A 26,037-nucleotide genomic window follows, 5' to 3' on the forward strand; every position below is an offset into this window, starting at 1 on the left:
CTCGACAAACACTCAAGCGAGCGTACTCGGTTTGGTCAGTCAGTTCTCCGAACGGGGCAAAGTTCTAATCTCTAGCCAATTGAGCATTCGAGATTTTAGACAGTCCTCCGGTTATACTGCTCGGTAATGGTCCGGATTTTATCTTCTGCGGTCGATAAATATCAGTCCTTACTACTCGATAATACTCGTATTTTGCGCACGCGCTCCTTCGATCCTCGGGGACCCTCTGGCCTAGCTCAGCGCTGGTTATGGTCTCTCGTGATCTACGCCCCTATATCACTTGTTCAAAAAAAGTGTGGGGGTGGGAGGTGTTTCGAGTTCTCAACTTATGACAAGCCGCAAAAACAGGCTTTATCATAATATATGGTCAACCACGCCCTGTCTCTAGCCCCCGCCTTTCGACGGTGGTGCCTCACGATAAGGTTGGTTCCATTTATTGAACTCAATTTTTTATTCTGTTGAATAATCAAATACGATGTATTTATTTACGCCTGTTGCTGACGGATGCCACTTCCTAGATTATCTTTGGGAGTCTGTCCTGATGCAATAAGTGCCCCAAGGAGGATTTAATCAGAAAGAGAATTTTACAAACCTGTAGAGGTTATGAATTCTCTGATGAAATCCTCCTTGGGGCACGGCCACCCACCTCCCCACATTCCGTCAGCATTTGACATATGGAAAGTGATTTGGGTGAGAGTTGCTCCCCCTGGCGTGAGGCGCCGTTGGTGGTGAGGCCCCGTAAGGGTGGTCGTATATCATACAAAAACGAAGTTTTTTGTGTGGTAACATTTTTTATTAAGGAAAATGGTTACAACTATGTCATGTAGATTTTCTTGAGCAAGGAAAATGCAATAAGTGCCCCAAGGAGGATTTCATCAGAGAATTCATAACCTCTACAGGTTTGTAAAAGTTTTTCACTTCTAATTCAAGTTCAAGCCAGGCACATTCTGGAGATTCCGAACGTGTCAGCAATGCGCTATCACGACTGGATCAACCATTCCCGACGGAGTGGAGGCTCCATCCGGAGATCAGCCAGTGGATTTGTCAGCTTTACCAGAAGCAAGAAGTATACCTATTTGTGACCAGGTACAACACTACCATGTTTCATCTCCCCAGTAACTGACCTACAGGCTTGGGAACACGCTGCTCTAGCCTTTTCTCGGGCAAGACCTGTATGCTCATGCATACCTTCCAGTGGTCCGCCAACAGTCCGGACCTCTATCTCGAGGGTTGTAGAAGATTTTAGACACGAAGAGACTTCATCTACTTTGGGTCACGCCCTTCTGGCCAGCGAGGAGTTGGTTCACTGTGCTTGTAAACATCGCAGATTGAAAGCATCATCATCTACCTCTAAGGACAGCCCTACTGCTTCAGTGACACTCAAGCCAGCTTCATCTGTGACTGGAGACTCCATCTCTGCATCTGGCGTATCTTCAGAAATCTTTTATTGCCAAAGAAGTTCTAGGAGAGTAACTCAATCTGTTAAAGATGCTTCATACTTCGACAAATGCTCTCTGTGATCGAAAGTGGAAAGCATTCGATGTTACTGCAAGGCTCAAGACATTCAATCCCCAAATACAGCATCACCTCAACAGATAGCAGAATACCTTCAGCATTTGAAAATCTCAAGAAAGCCTAAAGGAGCTACACTTGCTACTTACCTAGCTGCTATCAACACAGTGATTGCTTGACCAGTGGTATGAATATTTTCGCAGAAGCATAACTTCAAGCTTTTATACGATCATACAGAATGGTGGACCTGGCTTCTCGATTAAGGCCACCAGCTTGGGACTTGAATATCATCTTACTTCATATGTCGCCTGAACCTTACGAAGCCTTGGCTGATAAAAACTTTGAGCATATCACACTCAAGACGGTCTTCTTGTAAGCGTTGTCTACTGCCGCTCGCGTTAGTGAAATCCACACATATGATGTTAATGGTATTGTTTTGAAAGACAGCACCATGGCAAAGTCTTCCTGGCCCTGAGATGGGACTTTTTAGCAAAGAACCAAGTCCCTGGCTGGCTGGACAGGTTATAACCATCCCTCCACTTTCCTCTATATTAGTCCTAAAGGATCTGGAAGATCTCTCACTCTGCCCAGTGAGAGCCCTGAAGATCAATCTTCAAGCTTCAGAATCTCTGAGCCGCTCATGTAAGAGATAATTCATCCCCTTGTCAACAACTTCAACTATGGATGTATCCAGGGCCACAGTGTCTTTTGGCTATGATCAGTCATCTGACAAGCATACACATTTGCTTCAACTTGCCTCCAACCCGCATGAGACAAGGGAAGAGGCATCGACCATGGCACTACATAGCAACTATATGTTAACAGCTATAATGGGAGTTGCTTTTGGCAGTCAGACTCAGTGTTTGCCTCACACTATCTGATGGACGTCTCGGACGTCCAGGGCTTACACTGGTTTGGACCACTGATTCTAATCACAGGGAAAGAATGATTATGTAAACATTCTTTCACTGAACCTTCACCTCAAAGAAATACCAAATATACTCCACAACAAAAGTTCCTGTGACACCAATATTTTAGTGTATTTTTCAAACAAGTAAAGTTTGGTTTTCAATATTGTAGTACATGTATCGAATCAAGTCACAAAAACGCAACTGCCACAGAAAAGCATGCATTCCATGCAAAAGTTTACTTTTATGCAAGCCCCATGCATTTCACTACCCAAGAATTGGTATAAAAACATGTGCGTTAACAGGATTCCATATGCATTGTTTAGCATCGTGCTGACAACAACCACTCAGAAAAACAACAAAATTACGCAATTATTCAACTTTACAAATGGCCACGCCTGTCCGAAAATGAGCCTCTGAGAGCCATTGGTATGCTTGAAGCAGGATCGAGTCAATGTGATGTTGCAAGACAATTTAAGGTCCACAGAAACACCATTTGATGTTTATGGCAACTTTGGCAACAGACGAATGCAGTCAGAGACCATCCTCGGAATGGCAGGCCACTCGTAACCAATAATCGACAAGACAACTGGATTCGAACAACACACCTACGAAATTGATTCCAGCCAGCAACAGTGACTGCAAGAAGCATCCCTGGCCTTCAACGAATATCTTCACAAACCGTACGTCGCCGCCTCAGATGTGCAGGGATTGTCGCCAGAAGACCTGCCAGATGTCCCATTTTGACGGGAAACCACGGTCAAGCATGTCTACAGTGGTGCAGACAGCGTCTACGCTTGGATGGCCATGCACTGGGGACAAGTTCTATTCACTGATGATTCTCGACTTAATCAGGATTCTCTTCAACAAAACAACGTGAATGTCACCCCCTGGCCGGCTCGCTCCCCTGATCTCTCACCAATCAAGCACATGTGGGATGAGATGGATAGGCGCCTTCGACGTCAACCACATGTTCCACAGACACTCCGGGAACTTCGAAACATGCTCCAGCAGATATGGACAGATATCCCACAGGACTTTGTGCTACGCCTGGTCCATTCCATGAGACGAAGATGTATTGCTTGCATCGCAACCAGAGGTGGACACACACGCTATTGATTTTTAAATTGACATTTTGGCATGGTCATGTTTTTTATGAAATCACGCATTTTCTGAAGTCAGTATGGCAAATTAAACCATTTGAACACTTACAGGAGTCTTTCATCTGTTGCAAACCAAAAAATTTCAGATTTGGTAAAAAACATAACTTTGCATTAAATCTTATTCAATGTCACAGGAACTTTTGTTGTTCAGTATATGTACAACAATGTTTCCATATATCATTACTGGAGACACACTGTTACAAAATGGCATGTTTACTGACAGCAATACACAGAATTGTTAAGGATGGCTTTTGCTGATTCAGGGATCGTATATACATAAATGTATCATGTCAGTCCTCAGAAACAATATGACCATCTGCATATTTTTATTTGTTTTCATGTTTTCCATTGTAATGAAGAGAATCAGTCTGAAATGCAGTTAAATACTGTCATGGTTGTGCACGATTTGGCATCAGTCATGATGTCACATGGAATGGAAACTTTGATAACGTCAGTTTAATTTACCAAATCGTGGTAATGTATTTGTTTAAAAATTTCTAATTCTGTCTATAATACTCTTCCCATGCATATTACCCAAAAGTGTGAGCCAATGTGTTTCTCAAAATAGGAGAATATGCTACACAGTCTGTGTGTCTGTCCGTATTTTATTTCCGGAGCATAACTTGAAAACTGAAAAACTTGGTACATGTATTTGCCAGGGCCTGAAGTGATGCCTTTTGCTATTGTGGGGGCCGACAGGGTTTGGCATCTCCTCATGGCTCTTGTTCAAACAAGAATTCTCTTTCAGATTAAATCCTCCTTGGGGCACTTACTGCATTTTCCTTTCTCAAGAAAATCTACATGATATAGTTGTAACCATTTTTCCTTAATAAAAAATGTTAGCACACAAAAAACTTCGTTTTTGTATGATATACGACCACCTTTACAGTGCCTCACCCTCCATGGCGCCCCGCGCCAAGGGGAGTAACTCTCACCCAAATCACTTTCCCTATGTCATTCGACTACACAAGACGTCTGATTTTTCCAGAAAAGTTTTCAAAGAACCTAATCGTTCGAGAAGACCATGACTGACCTAACTGTATGTATGGTACATTTCTTTCCTTGCAAAGGCGTAATACCTCGCATTGTAAAGTTATAGAGTTGTAATTCTACGCCACGTCCACGGTACATTTGAATTCAAATGGCCGTAATGGCGTCCATTGTGTAGTTCCACTGTCTGACACATGCAACACCAAGGCCTTCAAAACAGAATTGAACTACAGTTTTTCCTTTACATAAACCCAAGGTGGTGTGCTTGAATATAACTACACTTACCTTTTTTACGGGTTTAACACCTTAGCGCGTAACACGCCCCTTTGGTGTTATAATTATACTCCGGAAATTGGCTATTAGTATCGCGTTACAAGTCGCATTCTACGTTACGCCTTTGCTTCTGTTTTCACAATTTTGCATGTATCTTTCCGATCTTTATATTGCACTGATACACTATTTTCCCGCCCCCCGCCCAACTCGGAATTTACGGTCTTTTTTACAGACCTTCAAACTTTGTTCGGGATGAAGGTCCAATATTACACCCCAGGATCAGCACCCTAGCTGCCTGAAGTGTTTGGCAGAAAAGGGGCATGATGATCAGTCATGCTCCATCTGTCAAGAGTTTACCCCCAGGACATTGAAGCGTCGGCACGCCGATCTGCTCCACTTTAAGGGTTAATTGAGGCGGGGGTTGACATTCGCTCTAATAAGGCCATTCCCCCCTCCCTGTCTAAAAAGGGTAAAAAGGCTAAATCAATGCCTTCTGCTACTGTCTCCTCCACCCTTTCTCGGAGGACCGGGCTCGAGGGTCTTTTGGCCTTGGGGACGATCCGAGACAGGGCTTCGGCTCCGGCTCCGGCTTGAGGTCGATCCCCAGCGGAGGGGTGGCGGGCGCTGGCCCGTTCACTTCCTCCACACCATTTTCCCTAGCGGAGCCAGACGCCTTCTCCGATGCCGAGGCTTCCACTAGTGGATCTGTGGCCCAGAGCCAGGTGGGTTCCCTTCAACAGCCGGCACCTCGGGACCGGGACTCAGCGTCGGGCCAGGGGCAGCCCGGGGATGCGAAGGCCCAGGCCTTCAGGCATCCTCTTCCTGTCTCGTCCGCTACCTCTCTCGAGGATGAATCGATTACGGTCGGCTCGGAATCAGGAGAGGAGGGAGGGGATGACTCGGAGGCTTCGGGGACATTCTCCTTTGTATCCTCGTTGAGGCACGTACGGGACAAGATCATCCAGGTACTGTATCTCTATCACGGACTTGTATCTCTATCACAAGATCGCATAGTCAAGGTCAGAAGTGTTACTTCCCAGTTCCTTCTGTCCACAAGACACACTGCTCGTACATGGCTCCAGTTACTGGGCAACATGGCAGCGAAGGTGGATGTGGTTTGGCGGGCACGCTTGAGAATGAGACCCATTCAACAAGCGCTCCGTCGACTTTGGGTGAACTTGGAAGATCTCGAGACTGTTCTTGAGACTCCACAGTGGCTCATTACAAACCTTCAGTGGTGGACCGAGGTCGGGAATCTGTCCCGGGGACTCCCCCTCGACAATCCCGTTCCGTCTCTCACAGTTCAAACAGACGCATCACTCTCCAGCTGGGGAGGCGTTCTGAACAATCACACTGCCTCGGGACTATGGTCCCAGCAGGAGATCAAACTGCACATCAATGTGCTAGAACTGAGAGTGGTCAGGTTGGTGTTCCAACGCTTCCTGGATCTGCTTCATGGCCAAGTGGTTCGTCTAGAGATGGACAACCAAACGGCAATGACTAACATCCGGAAGCAGGGGGGAACGGTGTCTCCGTCGCTTCTCCAAGAGACGTGGCAGTTCCTCCTATGGTGCGACACGCACCATATCAGGGTGATACTTGTTTATCTGCTGGGGGTGGACAAAGTCCGTGTGGACGCTCTGTCTCGCCGGATCCTCGCTCCTCACGAGTGGAGGCTCGACCCGGGGATATTCGGGATTATCTCCCGGTTATACGGGTCGTTCCAGGTGGATCTGTTTGCGTCTGGGGTGAATCACCAGACACCAACGTTCTGCTCCCGAGTCCCCGACCCGAGGTCAGTGGCACCTGACACCTTCCAGCTAGATTGGACGGACAGAGTTCTGTGGGCATTCCCGCCATTCCCTCTGATTTCCAAGGTCCTATCTCAGCTAGCCACTCAGCCTGCGCGACTACTTGTGCTCCTGGCACCTCTTTGGTCGGCGCAGAGTTGGTTTCCCGTAATACTCAGGTTTCTGCCTCAGCCTCCTGTTCTATTACCTTTACGACCGGACCTTTTATCCCAGAACGGGGCCCTCCGCCTGAATCCCAGGATTCAGTGGGTGGCTTGGCCACTGTCAGGAATCGCCTCTAGGAAGAACGGTATACCTGCACGAGTTGCAGACACATTACTGGCTTCGCGGAGTCCCGAAGTAACTGTCTTCCTCCGGGACAGAGTCAGTATTCGGCTGCCGGACTCTTACCGCCCTAAGGTTGCACACGCCTTGCACGTGATGGCTCCTATGAGCTACCTGCTCTTTCACAGCCTTCCTCGTCGGGGACCACTGCAAGACATGCCCATGTCTTGCCTCGAGGCCTATAGAACTAAGGCTATCCATAAGGATAACCAACTATTTTGCTGTTACGGCGGTAGGAATGCTTGCTCCCCTGCGAGCAAACAATCTATCTCAAGGTGGATAGTTTCAACCATTTGCACAGCGTATACGCTTAAAGGCAGGGACCCCCCTACCAGGTTGAAGGCTCATTCGGTTATAGCAGTGGCTACGTCACAAGCGTACGCTGCAGCTCTGCCCATTGAGGAGATATGCTCTGCGGCTATTTGGAGCCAGCCGAGCATGTTCATCAAACATTACCAAATCGACAAACACTCAAGCGAGCGTGCTCGGTTTGGTCAGTCAGTTCTCCGAACTGGGCAAAGTTCTACATCTCTATCCCATTGAGCCTTCTAGAATTTAGACAGTCCTCCGGTTATACTGCTCAGTAATGGTGGGAATCACCTTTGATTCTACAATGGCCATGGACACTCATATTTCACTAACCAGCAGAGCATGCTACCATAGCATCTATAACATCAGTAAAGTCCGCCATCTACTTGATACTCCAACAGTTAAATTGTTGATGTAATGTCTTGTGACCTCCAGACTGGATTACTGCAATGCATTGTATGCTAATCTTCCCATGAAAGCCATATCAAAGCTACAACGCATTCAGAACTCTGCAGCTAGATGTATCTCTAAAGTTCCAAGATCCAATCACATCAGTGCTGTCTCCTTTCGTATAAACTATAAGATATGTATCATCACTCACGACTGCCTCAACAATAGCGACTATCCAGACTATCTCAAAGATCTTATATCCCTGTACTCTCCAGAGCGTGCTCTCCGATCCTCTGGTGGAACTCAACTGTATCAGCCTCTGTCTACTTCTGCTATGTCTGAACGTGCCTTCTCCTTTTGCAGTCCACAGGGGTGTGTTTCGAGAACTCTTTTTTTATTCATTGAATAATCAGAATACGATGTATTTATTTACGCTTGTTGCTGACGGATGCCACTTGCTAGATTATCTTTAGGAGTCTATCATGATGCAATAAGTGCCCCAAGGAGGATTTAATCTGAAAGACAATTTTACAAACCTGTAGAGGTTATGAATTCTCTGATGAAATCCTCCTTGGGGCACGGCCACCCACCTCCCCACATTCTGTCAGCATTAGACATATGGAAAGTGATTTGGGTGAGAGTTACTCCCCTTGGCGCGGGGCGCCATGGAGGGTGAGGCACTGTAAAGGTGGTCATATATCATACAAAAACGAAGTTATTTTGTGTGCTAACATTTTTTATTGAGGAAAAATGGTTACAACTATGTCATGTAGATTTTCTAAAGCAAGGAAAATGTAATAAGTGCCCCAAGGAGGATTTCATAAAAGAATTCATAACCTCTACAGGTTGGTAAAAATTTCTGAGCACATTTATTTATTTTGTTTGATTCATCTAAACCACTTGTATTAGTGAAATAGACACTTTGTCTTTTCCTCAAATGTATGATTAATTCAGGAATGTGTGTATCACAGCCGTGTGTGAAATATATGTGATGTAATAGGCATGCCATAACCTTCTGACTTGAATGTGATTTGGTAAACACTATCTAATATTGTAGAAAGTTCACTTCAGTGATAATGTTTGAATATTTTCTGAATCATGCTAAACGTTTCTTGGGTTATTGACAATATTTTAGAATGATGATTAGTGATTTGAAAAAATCACAGATAATTGTGCCACTGTCATATAGCAGATTATATTGAAGAGTGCGGCATAAACAACAAACGAAATACAGATACCTGTGATCACTAATTTGTTATTTTTAATTAAATTATCTGAGTAAATATCTGATATTTAGAATTTTTAAACTACCCTCGCACTGCTACCACATGGCCCTTGAAGTGAAGACATCATGTATGAGCACATTACTGCTTGTCATTCAAACTGATCAGGCGTGTTTGAGAATAACGATTCCAGAATTTACTAGCACCCTGTGCTTGTTATTTCTATTTCTACGTTTTACTTGTGATTGTATATTGCTTGTGGTTGGTGACTTCATGTCTCACCTTTTCATTGCATTAATATTCAGCCCTCGATAGTAGCTCTTAATCATAATATCAGGTGTATTGTTGTTCCAATTAGCCATTTTGAATTCTCCTCATGGTCACATTCTTGTGCTGTGCGTCTTGAATTTTTCATGTATATTGCCTGTTCTCTTGCATGCGTTTATTTTTTGTTGGCACTTTTTTTGCATAATTTACTCATTGAACCAATGAGTTTTTAAGTTATAAATTCCCTGTAGTTTCATTGTTCTGTTGCGCGCGTTATGAATATGACTTTTGCTTTAATTACATATTTATGCCTCGTTGTATTACTTGTCACGGTAACAAGTCTAGCAGGGATTCCCACCCATTGTGTTACTGACCCCTGTTTGAGAACATCTCGGTGCTGACTCCTCGCTCCTCAAGCCTCCCCTGGTTTCGTTGACGTCCCTGATGTCAACGCTTTCTGAGCTGGCGCCAGCGCACTTGAGATTCTGCTTGAGACATAGCGCTTCAGCGTCACCTTGCTATAAGAACGGGAGTGCTTATACGGCGCCAAGGGGATGGAAACAGTCACCGTACTTCATAAGGTACAATCTTTCAGACCAAAGAATTATGTATTCAGCATTATCTTCTAGATATGGCTTCAATTTTATGATTTTTCACACGACCTTTTCGTCAACCTCCGATGACAACACGTGGAGTAACGAGGCACTAGTGTAGTGTACTGTACGTTGAGATCATTTCTTTTAGAGTCTGGAATGAATCAATTATGATGTGGACAGTGGTCATGACTGATGGATGAAATAACAAACCCCCATAACTGCCCTTGATGGGCTGTGGGCGCAATGCGTCCATTCTCTACAATTGTGCATACTGGATGCACATTTGAGCATCATGTAAAACCCTGTATCATCAAGGTCCAACACAATCAGAAACCCCCCTGAAGTTGACTTTTCAACTTTACAGTCTTGTTGACAGTCTAATCTAAATCTGATACCCGCTCTTCAACAGCCAGCTTACACTTTGTATTATTCTTTATTCAGTACTTGTGTAGGCCTACGGCCCATGGTATAATTGAGGGTCGACAGAAGACAGTATGACCTAACAGCGAATTACACTTTGTCAGTGATCACTGACATTTGACGATCAGAGGTCATTTATACCTGGTTCCTATCAAACAGTTCCTGGCGCCTTACATACAATGTCAGGACCCTTGCCTATCCGTTGCTCTACCGCCTCACCTCAGGAGTTGTCTCAGTTGGTGGGCGGAAGAGTCAAACATCTTAGGAGGTGTCTCCTTAAAGGGGAAGTGTACACGCAAAAATCACTTTCTTTCTTTTTCTAAACAAAACGCAATTTTAGAATTAGTTAGTATCTGTGTTTGAAAATATACACTCATTTTTTTTCACAGCGAAAGTAGGAACCTCACAATAGTGTGAAAGTGATATGCCGTTATGAGGCCTTCGTTTTACGAGCGAAATAGGCCTGAGTTATCCCCCTTAGATTATGACGTAATTGGTGCCAATTCAACTGGGTCCCTGTCTATTCTCAACGCAAAAGATATCAAGGACCAGTTTGCGGTAAAACAACATGGTCTACGACACACTCCGGCGCAGTGGTGACTCAGCATAACACAATTCTGGCTGGCATCTGAGATGCTAGAATCACAAAACTATACCTACACCACGTGAAGCGGCTCTAACAAAGCATGATGACGTCATAATGTTTATCAATTGGCACCAATGACGTCATATTGCAAGGGACATAAGCCATGGTGTTTTTGTTATGGAAATAGAACACTTGGTAAATGTGAAAAATATAAATCGTTTTAGTGCAAAATATATGTTAATTAAATATGATGTTTTTATATTTTTGTCTATGACACTTCTATGTTAACACTTTTAATGTGGAAAAAGTACAAGAAAAAAAGGTTCATTTCCGTGTGAACTTGCCCTTTAACAGTTATCCCTGACGTCCATTCTGTTTGTAGAAGCTTCTCTACAGGGTTGGGACGAGACGACGTCAGGGCCTCACTTGGCACATCAACAGCCTCAATTTGGAGGTGCTCATATTGGCAATATGGTTGTTGCCTAGCAGGTCACCAAGCCCCATTGACTCTTCCTGATGCCCAGAGCTGACCTTTTGACCTCTCTGATGCTTGTCACCCCTGACTAGAGGGTTTACATCCTACTAACATTAGCTCGGTACGTCAGTTTTAGACCTTGGCACATGTTTTTTTCCATCACTGTACTGTTACCTGGACATCCTGCATCCCTCGCACTCTCATTTTTTTCTAACAAGAATGTTCACACGGTTCTGGTCATCGCGAAGGATGCTTTGATGGTACCTTGGACATTTTGAAGAGGATCTTGAGGATCACTTCTGAAGGTATGCTTCCCTTCTACCGTCTGATAAAGATGCATGAAGGAGTAATGCAGAATAAGTTGAAAAATGTAGAAAAATCTAAATATTTTTTACATTTGTATACTTACTCTGCAATACTTCGTCTTACTACCCTCCCATCGCAGTGCTACCTCCCCATGATGTCTTCAGATGTTATGTTCAAGCAGTAATGTGCTCATACAAGACATCTCCACTTCAAGGTCACTTGGCACCTGTGTGAGGGTATTTTGCCACACAACTGGTTGGAACAACTTCTTCTGCAGCTGGACCTCTTACAGCTACGTCTTTATGTACATATAACCAGCAGTAAATGCATTAAGGAGTATTGAATACATTTCCATTCTTGTTGGTGAGTTCTGCATTGCTTGTGTGTATGTTCCTCCAAAAGTGTCGTGGACATGGTTGTTGCATTCACTGGCTAACTTCATGCAGAAACACAACTCATTACAAATACAACAGTGTAACTGATCTTAACCTACTCAACTGTATAAACACTGCCTCCTATTCTGTATATATTCTTGTGAACCATACTCTGTACTTCACTTGCTTTATAACGGTGTTAGAACCTACACCGAAATCATTGATCCTAATTGTAATAAAGAAGTTGTTTGTCCATTTGTCTCATCCTTACTCATTCCAAATACAGTTACCTATTCTATCATAAACTGCAGATGAGAAACAACACCAGTAAAAACTTTTTTTTAGTGCTGCAAATTAGGCCATTTACAAAAAGGCCCAGTGAACAAAGTCCACAGGAGCTAATGCATTGCACACAACCCGACATGTCATATTGGCAGGGGATATGAGTATTTCATGCTTGTTATCATTGGTATGGACGATGTCTTTGTTTTTCAGAAAGAAGCAACAGGAGCCCTGACCCATTCGGGAGCACATCTTGACCTGTCAGCGTTTTCATCATGGGAGGTGAGCTATGCCTGGAAGGAGTGGTTGTACAAACCGTATGTAGTTAGGTTGGGGTCAGCACAGTATTCATGGTGTTCACCGATTCACAAAACAGTAAACTTCAGTTTAATCTGTCAAACCTTGACAATGACTAATCCAGATTTATGTCAAATGTACTCAATTAATTATCCACTGCCTGAATGTTGGGCATGGTCTGAACTGGTGCCTTTTAATATTATGGAATTCTTTTTTCATATTTTGTGCATTTCTAGTACAAGTTTGACTTAGCTTCAAATGAGGATAAAGCCTCATTTTTTTGCGATTCCTAAATCTTTTATTATTTCCTGATGAATTTACTTTAGCACATCATACATCATACAACCTTTTGGGATTGCAGTAGGTCCCCAGCAACCTTGGCCTTGTTTTGAGAGGTGACTGAATGGGTCGGGTGGTCATTGAGTTACATCGTACCTTGACAGAGTGGGACATTGCTTATGCTGGAGTGTTTCTTTAAGAATATGCACAGTATTATAGCTCACTTCCACAATTGTTTTATTTGTCTACTATATTGTTATGGCATCATTTGGTTCATTCATAGTGTTAGAATTTCAGGGTTTACCCTTTTGGATATAATTAGATGTGTGACATATTTGTGTTATTTTATTCACTTGTTTAAAATGGTGTGGGATATTGATGACAGTGCCTTCTGGTTCATCGTCAACAGGTAAAGAGTTCTGTCGCTCAGGTTCCACACTGAAAATCTGTAGTTTGTAGACAAAGAACCCATTTATCATATGATTGATGCTCCCTGATAATTTACTTTTGACATTCACTTTAACATTACCTGTGGTAAGCTGTCTTGTCAATATGCTTGTGTATTGAATGTATGGTATTCCCTAAATAACATCAAATGTCAGGTGGGGAGAAGGTTGCAACAAATGAGAACTTGGACATTGGTCAGACTTTTATGTTTTCAATTGTTGTCAAATATAACTAATTTTTGCGAATACAAAAACCTCAGTTCCAAGAATCTTGTATTTTGGCTGTCATCACATAATAAAATCTTAAATTTTCAACAGAACTCATCTTCAAAGTTAACTATCCATAAATACGGTAGTTTAATTACTAACAGTAAGAGTGGATTATGAGTTTTATCAAGGTGTGTAAGGATGCCATTTATGTCTTGCGTAAACATTGTAGATACAGGCAACAGACTTGTGTAAACATTGTAGATACAGGCAACAGATTTGTGTAAACATTGTAGATACAGGCAACAGATTTGTGTAAACAATGTAGATACAGGCAACAGACTTGTGTAAACATTGTAGATACAGGCAATAGACTTGTGTAAACATTGTAGATACAGGCAACAGACTTGTGTAAACATTGTAGATACAGGCAACAGACTTGTGTAAACATTGTAGATACAGGAAACAGATTTGTGTAAACAACTAGATACAGGCAACAGATTTGTGTAAACATTGTAGATACAGGAAACAGATTTGTGTAAACAACTAGATACAGGCAACAGATTTGTGTAAACATTGTAGATACAGGCAACAGATTTGTGTAAACATTTAGATTCACTGTAATCTCACTTTCACACAAGACACAGACACCGGTGTAGCAGGAATATTATTGTTATGGCAGTACTGTCATGTAGTTTCAGCAGTTTGATGAGCTCCACTTCTCTCAGGAGAGTCAGAAGAACATCGCAGCTCCCAAGATTCAACAGTGGCTTGTTTGTTGCAGGAACTGGCATCTCTGGGATTGGATCGACTCAAATCTGCTCTGATGGCCCTTGGTCTCAAGTGTGGCGGGTAAGTGGAGTGGTCCTATTGTGTGGGTGTCGGCTGGGTTCCTACAGCTGTATACTGTCTACACGATATCTACATGCTGGACTCACTGCACAAGTACACCAGAGTAGGGCCCTAGGTTAAAGCAAACATTATCTGCAAACTGTGTGAGCATGATGAGTTGGGATGGTGTATGCAAAACCCCTTCTGAGAAATACAGTCAATTACAAAAAAATAATTCTCCATAAGTAAAGGATTTTCCTGTACTTAGAAGTATGTATACAGTGGCAAAAGGTTGCTGAAAGACTATATAAAAGTGAAAATATATTGCTCACCATGCAAACAGTATGCCCCCACTCTCACTACTGCTGATTTGAATAATTAAGACTATCATTTCATTAATCCATAATTCTGTGCAGTTTGAATTTTTTTGAATGGCTGAGATTGAAGGTCAGTCATTTGACTGGCATATAATTTTGTTATTAATGCCACACATTTTTATATTTTCTTCTGCTACTACTGATAAGCACAAAAATATAGTTTAACAATATCTCCTGCTTGTAACACGGTCCCTCTTTAATAACAAAACTGTCACTATGTGCCAGAGTAATAGTGCTCACTTTTTACAAACATTACAGCTCTGTGTCTTGGGTGTGTGTGTGTGCGCGCATTATACACACTTCTCTCAATACAAAGACATTATCTGAGCATGTAACACCGGAAATGACATGTAAACAAAATCAGTACATCAGTTCGCAAGTTGATCCTTTTATTACACTGTCTGGTTATAAAAAATGTTCATTGTATATCTGGACTTATGTTTGTAATCTAATTTATTAATTGTATTCAAGTTTTCATTCAATATTGTTTATATTAATTTGGTAAAATAGTGTGTGAACTTATTGACAGATTGCAACGACAGAATACGATCATGTTACCTATTGGTGCTTCAATCAAGAACAATCCTTAGTTGACTGAGAACAAGTGCATATATCATAAGTGCCATAGTTTGTCTCGTTAAAAGTCATAATGTTTTACTTATCCTGCATTACTCCTTATGGCATTCACTGCTTACCTTACGACAACACAAAGATAGCGCACGGGTGAAAAAGAAAGATGTTTCGCATTCCACTCCTGCTTTTTGCCTGGACCATTGCCGCAGTCATGTGACCTTGATGACATGTCACCTTCCTCACATAACTGCCTGTCACGATACAGCAAGGACATGTCTCAGCGGAGCTCTTCAAATTGGATAATTTTTTAAACTTATCCTATCTCACACTTTGCATTTCTCCCTTGTTCTTCGATCCTATGTGGGAAGGTGCTTGAATCATGTTTCAAGCTTCTGAAAATAAAAATAGCCACCGAAACCCCCCTGCATCTCCATGGTTACGTCCAAAAGCTACGTCAATTACAGCCTCTTGTGCACACAGTGCCTGCTTGAACTGACTACGTGTGTGCCTCTAACAATTCATTCTCTTTCTCACTGCCACTGTGTGGAGACGTGTTTGAACATCACAGAATTGTTTGTCCTTCGCCAAGTTGTCGAGTATGGGGAAAAAGGACAAACAACGTCCTGCTTGTAAAGAATGCAGACGTACCTATTCCACGTCGGATCCCCACTCATTATGTTGCGACTGTCAGGGACAGTGCACCCTGGGTTCCCGATGTGCGAAATGTCATTCCCTAACTAACTTGGCTTTTAAAGTTTACCTGCAACGTTGTCATCATTTTGTCGTTCAAAAGGGGGGGATTCCAAAGCTAGTACCATCTCATCACGCCTTAAAGACAATCCTGTTGAGCCTGTAGTTTATGTCACAGACAAGACCCTCTCTGATAGCTTCCTTACAGACGATTTGTTGACTCACGACCTGTCTACCACTCCACAAGAAGATACGCAGGTCGATGTGCACTCGGTCTGCCTGACCAACCAGCGACCGATTGCTCCAGTCCATTTAAAATCCCAGTCTTGGATTTGGCTCTCTCTGCCCCGCCTAGAGATATTGCCGTCGATACGACTTCATCCCGGGTCGTTTTAGATCGTCACACTTCCTCCAAGATGACAGATTGGCACCCCTGCTCCCAGGATCGGCGCTCTTGCTCGCAGTATTGGATATCTCGTTCGGCATTCTCGATCGAGTTACCATGCTCGCTCCTCGGCTGATATCGAATGCTTGCACCATGATTGTCATCATTTCCGCTCCCGGGACCTCCTCACTCACCATGACGGCTCCATGACGGCTCTTCGTCGCCATGGTGTGCTGCAACATTCTTCCTGGGATGACCAATTTAAGGCCAAACTGTATCAGCAACCCTGGCCTTCCTACTTTTTATTTGCTGAAGCGATACAACAGGTTACACAGGATGTGCAGAGAAATTCTAGCCTTCAGGTCACGGTGGACCTTCTACATCTCCAGAAAAAGACAATTGGAGGATCAACAGAAAAAGGATTGCCAATATCCCCAATTTGTTCTTGCCCAGTGTGATTTATATCAGCATATTTCTTCCCCACCTAATCCCTTTCAAGGGTGCGGCAGAGGCCAAAGAGGTCAACAAGGCTCGAAGCCTTCCTTGGATATTGGTCTCCTTTACCGGACCCAAGGGACTCTGGTGAACTTTCCCAAGTGTGAGGTTCGGCAGGAACTTGACTCCTTTTCAAGTCTGCATGACTGGGAACTTCCGCCACCAGCCGTTCCCTTTACAGCCCAGCCGTAGGCGGAAGACTCGAGATCTTTGCAAGCAATTGGACCATGCTCGTAGACTTTTATTCTGCTCACCTCTGCCTCAGGTAAATGTGATGTAGGGTTTTGGTTTGAAGGTCCATTGCTATGGAATATTGTCAATCGTTCCTTCTGTTTTGGTTCGCTTTGTATACTCAAATGTGTTCGATAACCATGACGAAGTGTTAAAAGAGTTACCAAACCTATTGCACTCTATGGTCCGTGGGAGATAGTTGCTGTGTTTTGTTTGAAGAATCGATGCTCTTCCAGGATCGTTTTGCTTATGCATTTACAGCTACGCGGCCGTTCTAAATGTACGATGACATATGGCATGTATACCCAATCTCATGCAGTTTCGTTTGAGTAACATATCGGGATCGTTAAACACCGGTTGATCGTGTGTGTTTTTCCCGCTCACGAGTTCATGTCTTTTAGACGCTAGACAGTTTTCAAAAATCTAAAACAAATTCAGAATTACACTGTCTAGACCCAGCTACCTCGTGCATATCTCACGGTTGTAGTCTTTACAGGTTAGGGTATCTGTGGCCCACCATTCAACCATGGGATAAAATGCAAAGTGTGACATAGGATAAGTTTAAATATTTGGAAATTTTAGTATAAATTGTATATTTATATACTTATCCTATCTTACCAGCGATAGGCCCATCCGACATCCCCGCATCTCATATACTCTAGCCTAATAAGCTCTGCGAAAGAGAATGAATTGGTAGAGGCGCACACGTTGTCAGTTCAAGTAGGCACGGCGTGCATGAGAGGCACGTAATTGACCTAACTTTTGGACGTAACCATGGAGATGCAGGGGGGCTTGGGTTGCTATTTTTATTTTCAGAAACTGGAAACATGATATAAGCACGTTCCCACATAGGATCGAAGAGGAAGGGAGAAATGCAAAGTGTGAGATAGGATAAGTATGTAAATATACAATGTATGCTAAAATTTCCAATTTTAGACCTTCAGTTTTGGTTGTAATTCTAAATTTTATCTGCGATGGGTGATGTATTCTTTTCATATTACTTTCACGAATTTGTGTAGTTTTATGTGGATGATTTTGGCGTAAAGGACTTTGTCTTTTTCCAATCATGTGACTCATTGTTTCCCGCCATATTGAATTTTCGGTACAATTGTTCACCTGCAGAGGTAGTCAAATTGTGTACAATGTATAACATATTCATGTGTTTTTAAATACTAGTAGCTTTGGTATTACATAGAGTTTGTATACACTTTCAACACGTAAAATTATTTGCCGGCAGAATATTTTGTAATTCTATAGCAATCTCCATTTCTATTGACAATTCTTTATTTGCATAACTTATGCTTGCACGTTGTACTAATTGTCGTGGAAAAAAATCTTCCAAAGATCCTCATCCACATTGTTTGGCTAGCACCCAGATCTGCTTTACCATGGCGTTACATAGTACCGGTAACTGTTCTATTAAAACGTTCATGGAAGGAACTTTTTTTAGGTACGACACAGTTTTCGCTAGTCATTATCTTCACGATGTGGCTCTCGAGGACTTCAAAGGTGTGCGAAGTTACAATTCAGTGGTTGCCATTCTGGGAAATCACAATATGACGAAGGCCCCGGAACTACAGGCCCTACTACGCTCCTTCAGACTTAAGGGTCAGAATGCCAATTTCCATCCCCCTGTGTGGAATATGAATGCGGTACTTTGTGGTTTGCATACGCCCCCATTCAAGCCCCTTAACGCATCCTCATTTTATGACCTCACCAAGAAAACAATATTTCTCTTGGCTTTAGCCACGGCGGCACGGGTGAGCGTGTTACAATACCTTGACATCACCATTTGAGCATTTGTACATTTTAAGTTGTAGCAAGATCACGAGGGGTACATGGGTTTTTATGTGTTCCGCGTTAGGTTGTATAAGACTATATGAGGGACACATTAAACATGCCCCATGTACTCCAAATGATCCTGCTTCAACGATTTGATTTTACCTACATGTTTTAATGTGACATTGTAAAATAATTCAAATAAATTCCAAATTAATAGAAAACAGCTGCCCCATTGAGCTGAAGTAAGCTTGCTCTATGTCACGCGACATCCTTTGGCTTGGAAACAAATGTGTGGCTTTTTGCTTTGAAGCAGGGTATAAAGGATTAATTCTGTCTCTCAGAAATGCATGTGCAGGGTATAAGAATTTTATTACCCTCCAAGGCGGGTCACACAGTATTGTATCAAGATCACATGGCTCAATCAGATCTCTTCATTCGGACATGGAGGTATGATAACTTGGGTTGTGCTGGGATTTTATAGCCCAAAAATCAACTATAGTCAAGTCTCGTTAATCCGACACTCGTTAACCTGACAATCGGCTTTATCCGACACTAATGATGAGAACCGATTAAATCAGTACTATTTAGACCCGTTAAACCGACAGTCTTGCACTCTGACTCCAACACACCTAATTTGCAACGAATTGCTGAAATCACTTATATATCAGTCTTGTTAATCTGACACAGTGATCAGCAAACTCTGTGGTCATCTGCCCGCGAATACACAGCCCCGTGTTTTGATGCGAAATGAGTCATCGAGTAGCTGCATATTTCAATGGCTGCAGAGATAAACTTGCTTAACAATATACAATTACTGCTTTAAATAAACAAAACAGGATTATTCACATGCCTAGATTACCTCAATCTCATTAAAATCGGATACAAGTTCTCGCAACCGCTGAGGACATCCCATTACACGTCACGTCAGAACGACCTTTCGCAAACTGACCGACCAATGAAATTACTAACAGGAAATCGACATTAGCCACTAAGAAAGCAGCTTTCTTAAACATTGGCGACTTCCATTCCAGACTATGCTTTTAAATGTATTTTGAATCAGTCATACAGTTTGTAACAGTAGTTTTGTTTTAACTTTAGAGGTTGCATGATTAGAAAATGTTTTCTGCTAACAATATAACACAACAATATAAATATTTCCTTTTTCCTTTTGTTTTATTACGTGTTTGAATCGTTATCTATTGTGTAGTTTGTCTGATTTTCGATCACGAAGGTTGATACTACTAATTTCGTTTATACTCGTTAATCCGACATAATCATGTGTAGCCAACAATGTCGGAATAACAGGACTAGTCTGTACCAGGCCAACCAAATTGTTCCTTCACTATTCCACCAATTTTGATGATTGTGGGAGTTGAAGATGAGGATGAACTCCTCTTGTTCCCTGTGTGCGCACTGCAAGTTTTCATCCGCCGTTCCAAAACTAGGTGTGGATCACGGAAACGGTTATTTATTCCGGTATTCCGTACATCCAGGACCAAAGTAAGGCGCAACACCAAATCTCTTTGGTTATGCGCAGTCATCTCACAGGCTTACAAGAGAGCCAAACTTGATCTGCCAAGAGCGAACAACCCTCATGGGATCAGGGCAGTAGCCTTTTCTTGTTTTACTTAGTGCATGGTGTCTGCAATGGGGACAAGTTGTCACAGAAACTACTGAAGTTACATGAATTAAATTTTGCAAGATTTTCTAAAAGATAACAAGACTGAGTTAACAAAATGGTGCCATAATTATATTTTCCAGGGTTAGTCCGTTGCTACATGTATTTCAACACAGTTAAGGCCCTTACTCTATGCTCTTCAACATTGACGTGATATTATTTACAACTATATGAACTAACAAAATTCTAATTTGCCCCCTGGTGATAACACTGTTTTCTTGTTTTCTCTATTCTAGGCAAGCTAGGCAGTTATGCTGGCAGCCAGTTGCCATGTATATTGGCCTGGTAACATTAGTTGCCACAATGCTTTTACAACACTAGTTGTTAATTTGGTCAGGCATTTGTAAAGGCTATATTCTTCTCAATTTTGTAGGGGGCACAAGTGGCCCAGTCGTCTAAGGCGCCGCGATTCGCTGTGCAGAAATGCGTCCCTTGGGTACGCCAGAAACCTATGATTGTGGGAATCCCGGTTCGCCCCAATTATGTTTCTAGGTTTGTCAGCACCATGCTCGTGGGTTTCACCGAAGTGGTAAACGTCTTAGACCTGCATCACTTCGGGCTTTCCTCCCACATTAAGCTGACACGCCATGATATAACTGAAATAATGTTAAAATCGGCGTTAAACCCAACTCACTCACTCACTCACTCACTCACTCACTTTTGTATCTCAGGCAAACATCTTTTTGAAATATTGCGAAGCAAAGATTTGTTTTTTTTAATCTACAGAAATATATAAAAGATTTCGCAATTAAAATAAGAAGATCAAAAACTTTGTCAGTAACAATATTTTCTTTAACACTAAATAATACAAGTTCAGCACTTAATTTCATATGATGTATATGGTTACATTTATTTATCCAATCTAAGAAGGTTTTCCAAAATACTTGTACAAGTTCACATTCCCCAAAAAGGTGTACAATAGTTTCATCATAACATTTGTAAAAAGAACAAAGCGTGGTATCAAAAATATTCATTTTAAACAACAAAAAATTAGTTGCAAGTATTCTATGTATGATTCGATACTGAAACCAACGCAATTTCACCTCTTGTGTTGCTTCAGAAGGCTTAATACAAATAATATTCCAATTCAATTTTCAAGCGTATAATAAATAAACCATGGATCTTTAATCACATATTGTTTGAAGAAGCAGAACAGCAATAACATGTGTATCTCTTTCTCATATTTGTTAATTGCCAGGATCAGTGTTTGAATAATATTTTGAATGCTTGACTGTGTGTATGTTTTGTTATATTTCCTAAAAATCACCTTGGCACCATTTCCAATACCTGTATTTAATTTTTCCCAAATGTATAGATACATTGTCTTCAGAATGTGAGGGTGACCATGGCCCTGGATGGCCATCCTCCTCATGTAACAGGGAAAAGGGGAAATCAAAAGTATAAAACAAACAAAAAAATTGGTCAGGCAGCCGTAGTTGCCAGTTTGTCCAGCAATAATAGTTGCCACTTATGCTACCAGGGCTGGGCAGCAGTATTGTTTAATTTACTAGTAGGATGGTAGCCCTCTAGCATCTGCACACCCTTGGCCATTTAATCCACTCTTCTCCCTTTTTTTTTTTTTCTTACAGGTGTGGGCATCCTCCTTGTGGTAACCCGCACCCTCCAACCTTTCACGATAATGGATTTTTTAGTTGTTTTTTTTGTTGTCAATTACCCTAACAACCATGCATTGCACAAGACTCGTTAAATAAATAAATAAATAAAAAATTGATGTTGCTATTTATTTTTTATATTTATTTTTATTTCGACTGACCTTGTATGGAAAAGCTGGAAAAAAATATGTAAAATATTAAATTGTATTGACTAAGGCAGCTAGACGTACAGGAATTTATGTTGGTGCTGAATTGGGCATGTGTTTTGCCAGACATAGTGATGTCAGTGAACCAGAAGTGCTTATGATTTTGTTATTGGGGTAGCTAGAGGCACAGGACTATGTTACTGCAATAGACAACACTAGAGACCGAAGATGACTACAGAGTGATTTCATGAAGTCCAGACGATAGATGTTTCTGTTGAGAAAGTTTTAGGGCATTCAGGAAAAGATGGGGATGGGGATGCTTCTGTTTTTGCATGTGATGTAAACACTTTTCTTGTTCGACCAACCTTTCACATTTAAAATAATTAATGACATACTGATGAGCATGAGTGATGAAACTTTTTAAAGAACATATCCTGGTAGATGAGCAAGCAGTGCAACTTCCTGATGTTGATGCTTGCATGTATAATGATGTATAATGATGGGTAACATCATCCATGTTGCAGCACACTGGAGGAGCGAGCACAACGGTTGTTTAATACCAAGGGCAAAAATCTTGAGGACCTTGACCCTTCATTATTTGCCAAATCCAAACCAGGGAAGGCTGGCAAGAACAGGTATAGTACAGTGTGAATGATCATCATTGAAATCTTAGGCTGTATTAATTACATTTAAAAAACAGTGGGAAGCAGCCCATGCTTGTTGTGCATTCAAACAGATGCCTGGTAACGGAGACACGTAATACGCTTGACATATGATTGGATGACATCAAAGACGAGCTCACTCAGTATAAAAAGAGCCTATGTCCACAATTTTTTATGAATTGTGATTCATGAACTTACTTGATAAGCACTCAGGGTGCTCTCAAAATTAGAAATAGGGGGCGCTTATTGGAATATAATTTTGGTGAAAAAAAACATAATTGTAAGATCGTAAATTTTGTGGTTTGGCGAATGCAGAAAACGCCAACTCTCAGTATTGTCCCCCTTTAGATATATATGTCTCTCACAAATAATAGTACCTGCATGCTTGCACGTAGGAACTTACATATTCATGTATTTGTGATAACTTAACTCCACATTAACGATGAGTAAAAACGATCGTCAACGCCCATTGTTCCAAACAGGAAGTACCGGTAATCGGCAGGTAAAGTTGAAAAATAAAATATAAACGTGTGTGTTTTTCAAATATTACCTTATATTACTTACCTTATTTTTCAGTGAGAATGATGATGTATATAATGTTTATAACCACTTCTTTTTCAGCAACTTTTTTTTTTTTAAATTAACTTTAATATTTTTTTCTTAAAACGTGTTCAATTGTTGTTATTGTGTCGTCTATGGTGCTGGATCAAGATAGGTCATCAGTTTAACAATCGATATATACAGCTTGTGAATGAAAATACTACAACCCCTACCCGAGATTAATTTATAAATACAAATATCCGAAAAGGTACATCTAGTTTTTAATTAATCATAGTTTTCAGAAGTAACATTACTTCGCATAACAGCACTGCCACAGGCTAATTTGCATATCTTGTGACCGGACTTTTCTCTCGTTTTTAAACAAACACTGACATCAGAACAGACTTACGCTTTACATATTGTTTTGAGTAATTATTTGCTACTAAAACTACAACTGTGAGTTGCATGACAATATACATTTATGCATCAAAGTGACAGTATCGCTACATCTCTCGTATGGCTTCGATGACAGCACATGATCTAAACAAATGAAAACTACTCAAATGGAAATAATTCTTCGAGTTTTAAGATATTTTCTCTCTGAAAATTAACCATGACAAATGTTTATCTTGATGTATAGACTCATAAAAAAATGAAACAGAAGAGAATAAGATCATTGTTGCTTTGATAAATATGAGTTGGCGCTGTCGCGGAATGTGGTAAAGCAGGTTCCATGGAATGGGACAAGATTTCGCCCAAATTATTATGTTAACATTCTTGAATGAAATTTTGAATAAAATTGATAAAATAGATTAAACTTAAACAGTGTAAGAAAGGGCGCTTATTCTGTCGCATACGGTAATTTATCATATAATAGGTAGGTTACTCGGCATGATGAGGCCAACAAATAAAAAAGAGTATCTGTGGGTGTCATTTAAGGATAAGCATGAAAATATAAAGGTAGGTACTATTTTCATTGTTTACAAATAAATATGATATCGCTCTTGTTTTTCAGTAGTAGAGTCAGAATTGATGATCGGGGACCAGGACAAATTACTAGGATAATTGTTTTCATAATCAAAATAGTAGTTAAGATAATGCAAATCAGTGTCTTAAAAAGGTAGTAGCTCAGGACTTTTTGAGATATAAATTGCTGAGAAATTTAGTGAGGACGGTCTTGATATTGTAATAATGATAATATTATATTGATATCACACTGTCATCTCACATGTAACAGCCACATTTTCCTTCCTTGATGTATCAGGTGATCAACAGTATGTCAGAGCTATTCTTTTGCTTTTTAAAGCACAACTCCAAAATTCTGACCACCCAAATATCACATTGTTTCACTCAAGAACAAAATGAAATAGCAGTGTAAACCAATTGTTTATTTCTTTCAACAAATGCTGATCAACTGACACAGGACTAGGTATGGAACTTATTGCTTGTATTGTAGGGATTCTGAACGCCAAAGAGAGATAGCTGCCCTAGAGGCCCAGGTCTACCGGTTTGCAGAGATACTTAGTGAGCAGCGGGCAGCTACACGGGACAATGTGCAGCGTAAGCAGGCCCGCACTGGGGAGGAAAGGGAGGAGTCAGATGAAGAGGAGTTCTCTGATGATTCTGATGATGATGAGGAAGATATCCCGTACAACCCCAAAAACCTCCCTCTTGGCTGGGATGGCAAGGTACGACTACTTACAAAGTGAGACCATGCTTTTAGATGACTATATCAAACATTTGACAGTGCCATGAGATGCTATCATGAGGCCAGCACGTGCTCATAAATGGGTTCACTACTTCTCATCTAATTTTGGCTTAAGCTTCTCAGACATGTGTTTTCTATCGCTTGCCATTTGAGGAAACTGATTGGTACAAGATATAGGTTTCATAGATCTGTTAAGGAAGTCGCTGGCTGTCAACACCGGTCTATATTTTATGAACAAAACCGTACCACACAAGACATATAATTTTTAGACGGATGTTGTATTTGGAATAAATGACAGAAAACAACACTCACTGCATTTGTGGCTAATGTGAATGAGTTTCTCACTGATGTTATTGTAGGTTTATTCTAAGAGGGAATACTATCAATTTCCCCAGTGCAAATATGTGTTCCATTATGCTCCACAAGGACTCACTATTGTTAAATTCTAATTTTCTCATGATATACTACTCAGCATTTGCAGAGGACAAAAATAGTCATGTTTATTCAAAGATGTGGTCCTTAGCAAATGTTGAGTAGTACACAATACATTAGATAGTCCAGAGTACATTCCTAGTTTTTGTAGAAACAATGGATGATCTATTACTGTCCTTGCAGCCTATTCCATACTGGTTGTACAAGCTTCATGGCCTGAACATCAGCTACACCTGTGAAATCTGCGGCAACTTCCCCTACAGAGGACCCAAGGCATACCAGAGGCACTTTGCAGTGAGTTTTACACACACTCTTCCACCTTGACATGCACTGTTCCACCTTGACACGCCTCTTCCACCTTGACACGCACTCTTCCACCTTGACACGCACTCTTCCACCTTGACACACATTCTTCTACCTTGACACACACTCTTCCACCTTGACATGCACTGTTCC

General features: G+C 41.4%; 1 protein-coding gene across 1 annotated transcript in view; it reads left to right on the forward strand.

Moving 5' to 3' along the window:
- Positions 1–26,037, forward strand: part of LOC139473711 (splicing factor 3A subunit 3-like) — a 68,772-nt gene that overhangs the window by 35,322 nt on the left and 7,413 nt on the right. The window contains exons 10-14 of the mRNA XM_071256430.1: positions 12,423–12,491; positions 14,223–14,290; positions 22,764–22,874; positions 24,898–25,129; positions 25,765–25,875. Of these exons, the coding sequence (XP_071112531.1) occupies positions 12,423–12,491; positions 14,223–14,290; positions 22,764–22,874; positions 24,898–25,129; positions 25,765–25,875 (591 nt within the window). The remainder of the gene's footprint in view (positions 1–12,422; positions 12,492–14,222; positions 14,291–22,763; positions 22,875–24,897; positions 25,130–25,764; positions 25,876–26,037) is intronic.

Source organism: Haliotis cracherodii, unplaced genomic scaffold (genome assembly GCF_022045235.1).
Source record: "Haliotis cracherodii isolate W230 unplaced genomic scaffold, xgHalCrac1.p SCAF_3, whole genome shotgun sequence".
NCBI classification, from domain to species: domain Eukaryota; kingdom Metazoa; phylum Mollusca; class Gastropoda; order Lepetellida; family Haliotidae; genus Haliotis; species Haliotis cracherodii.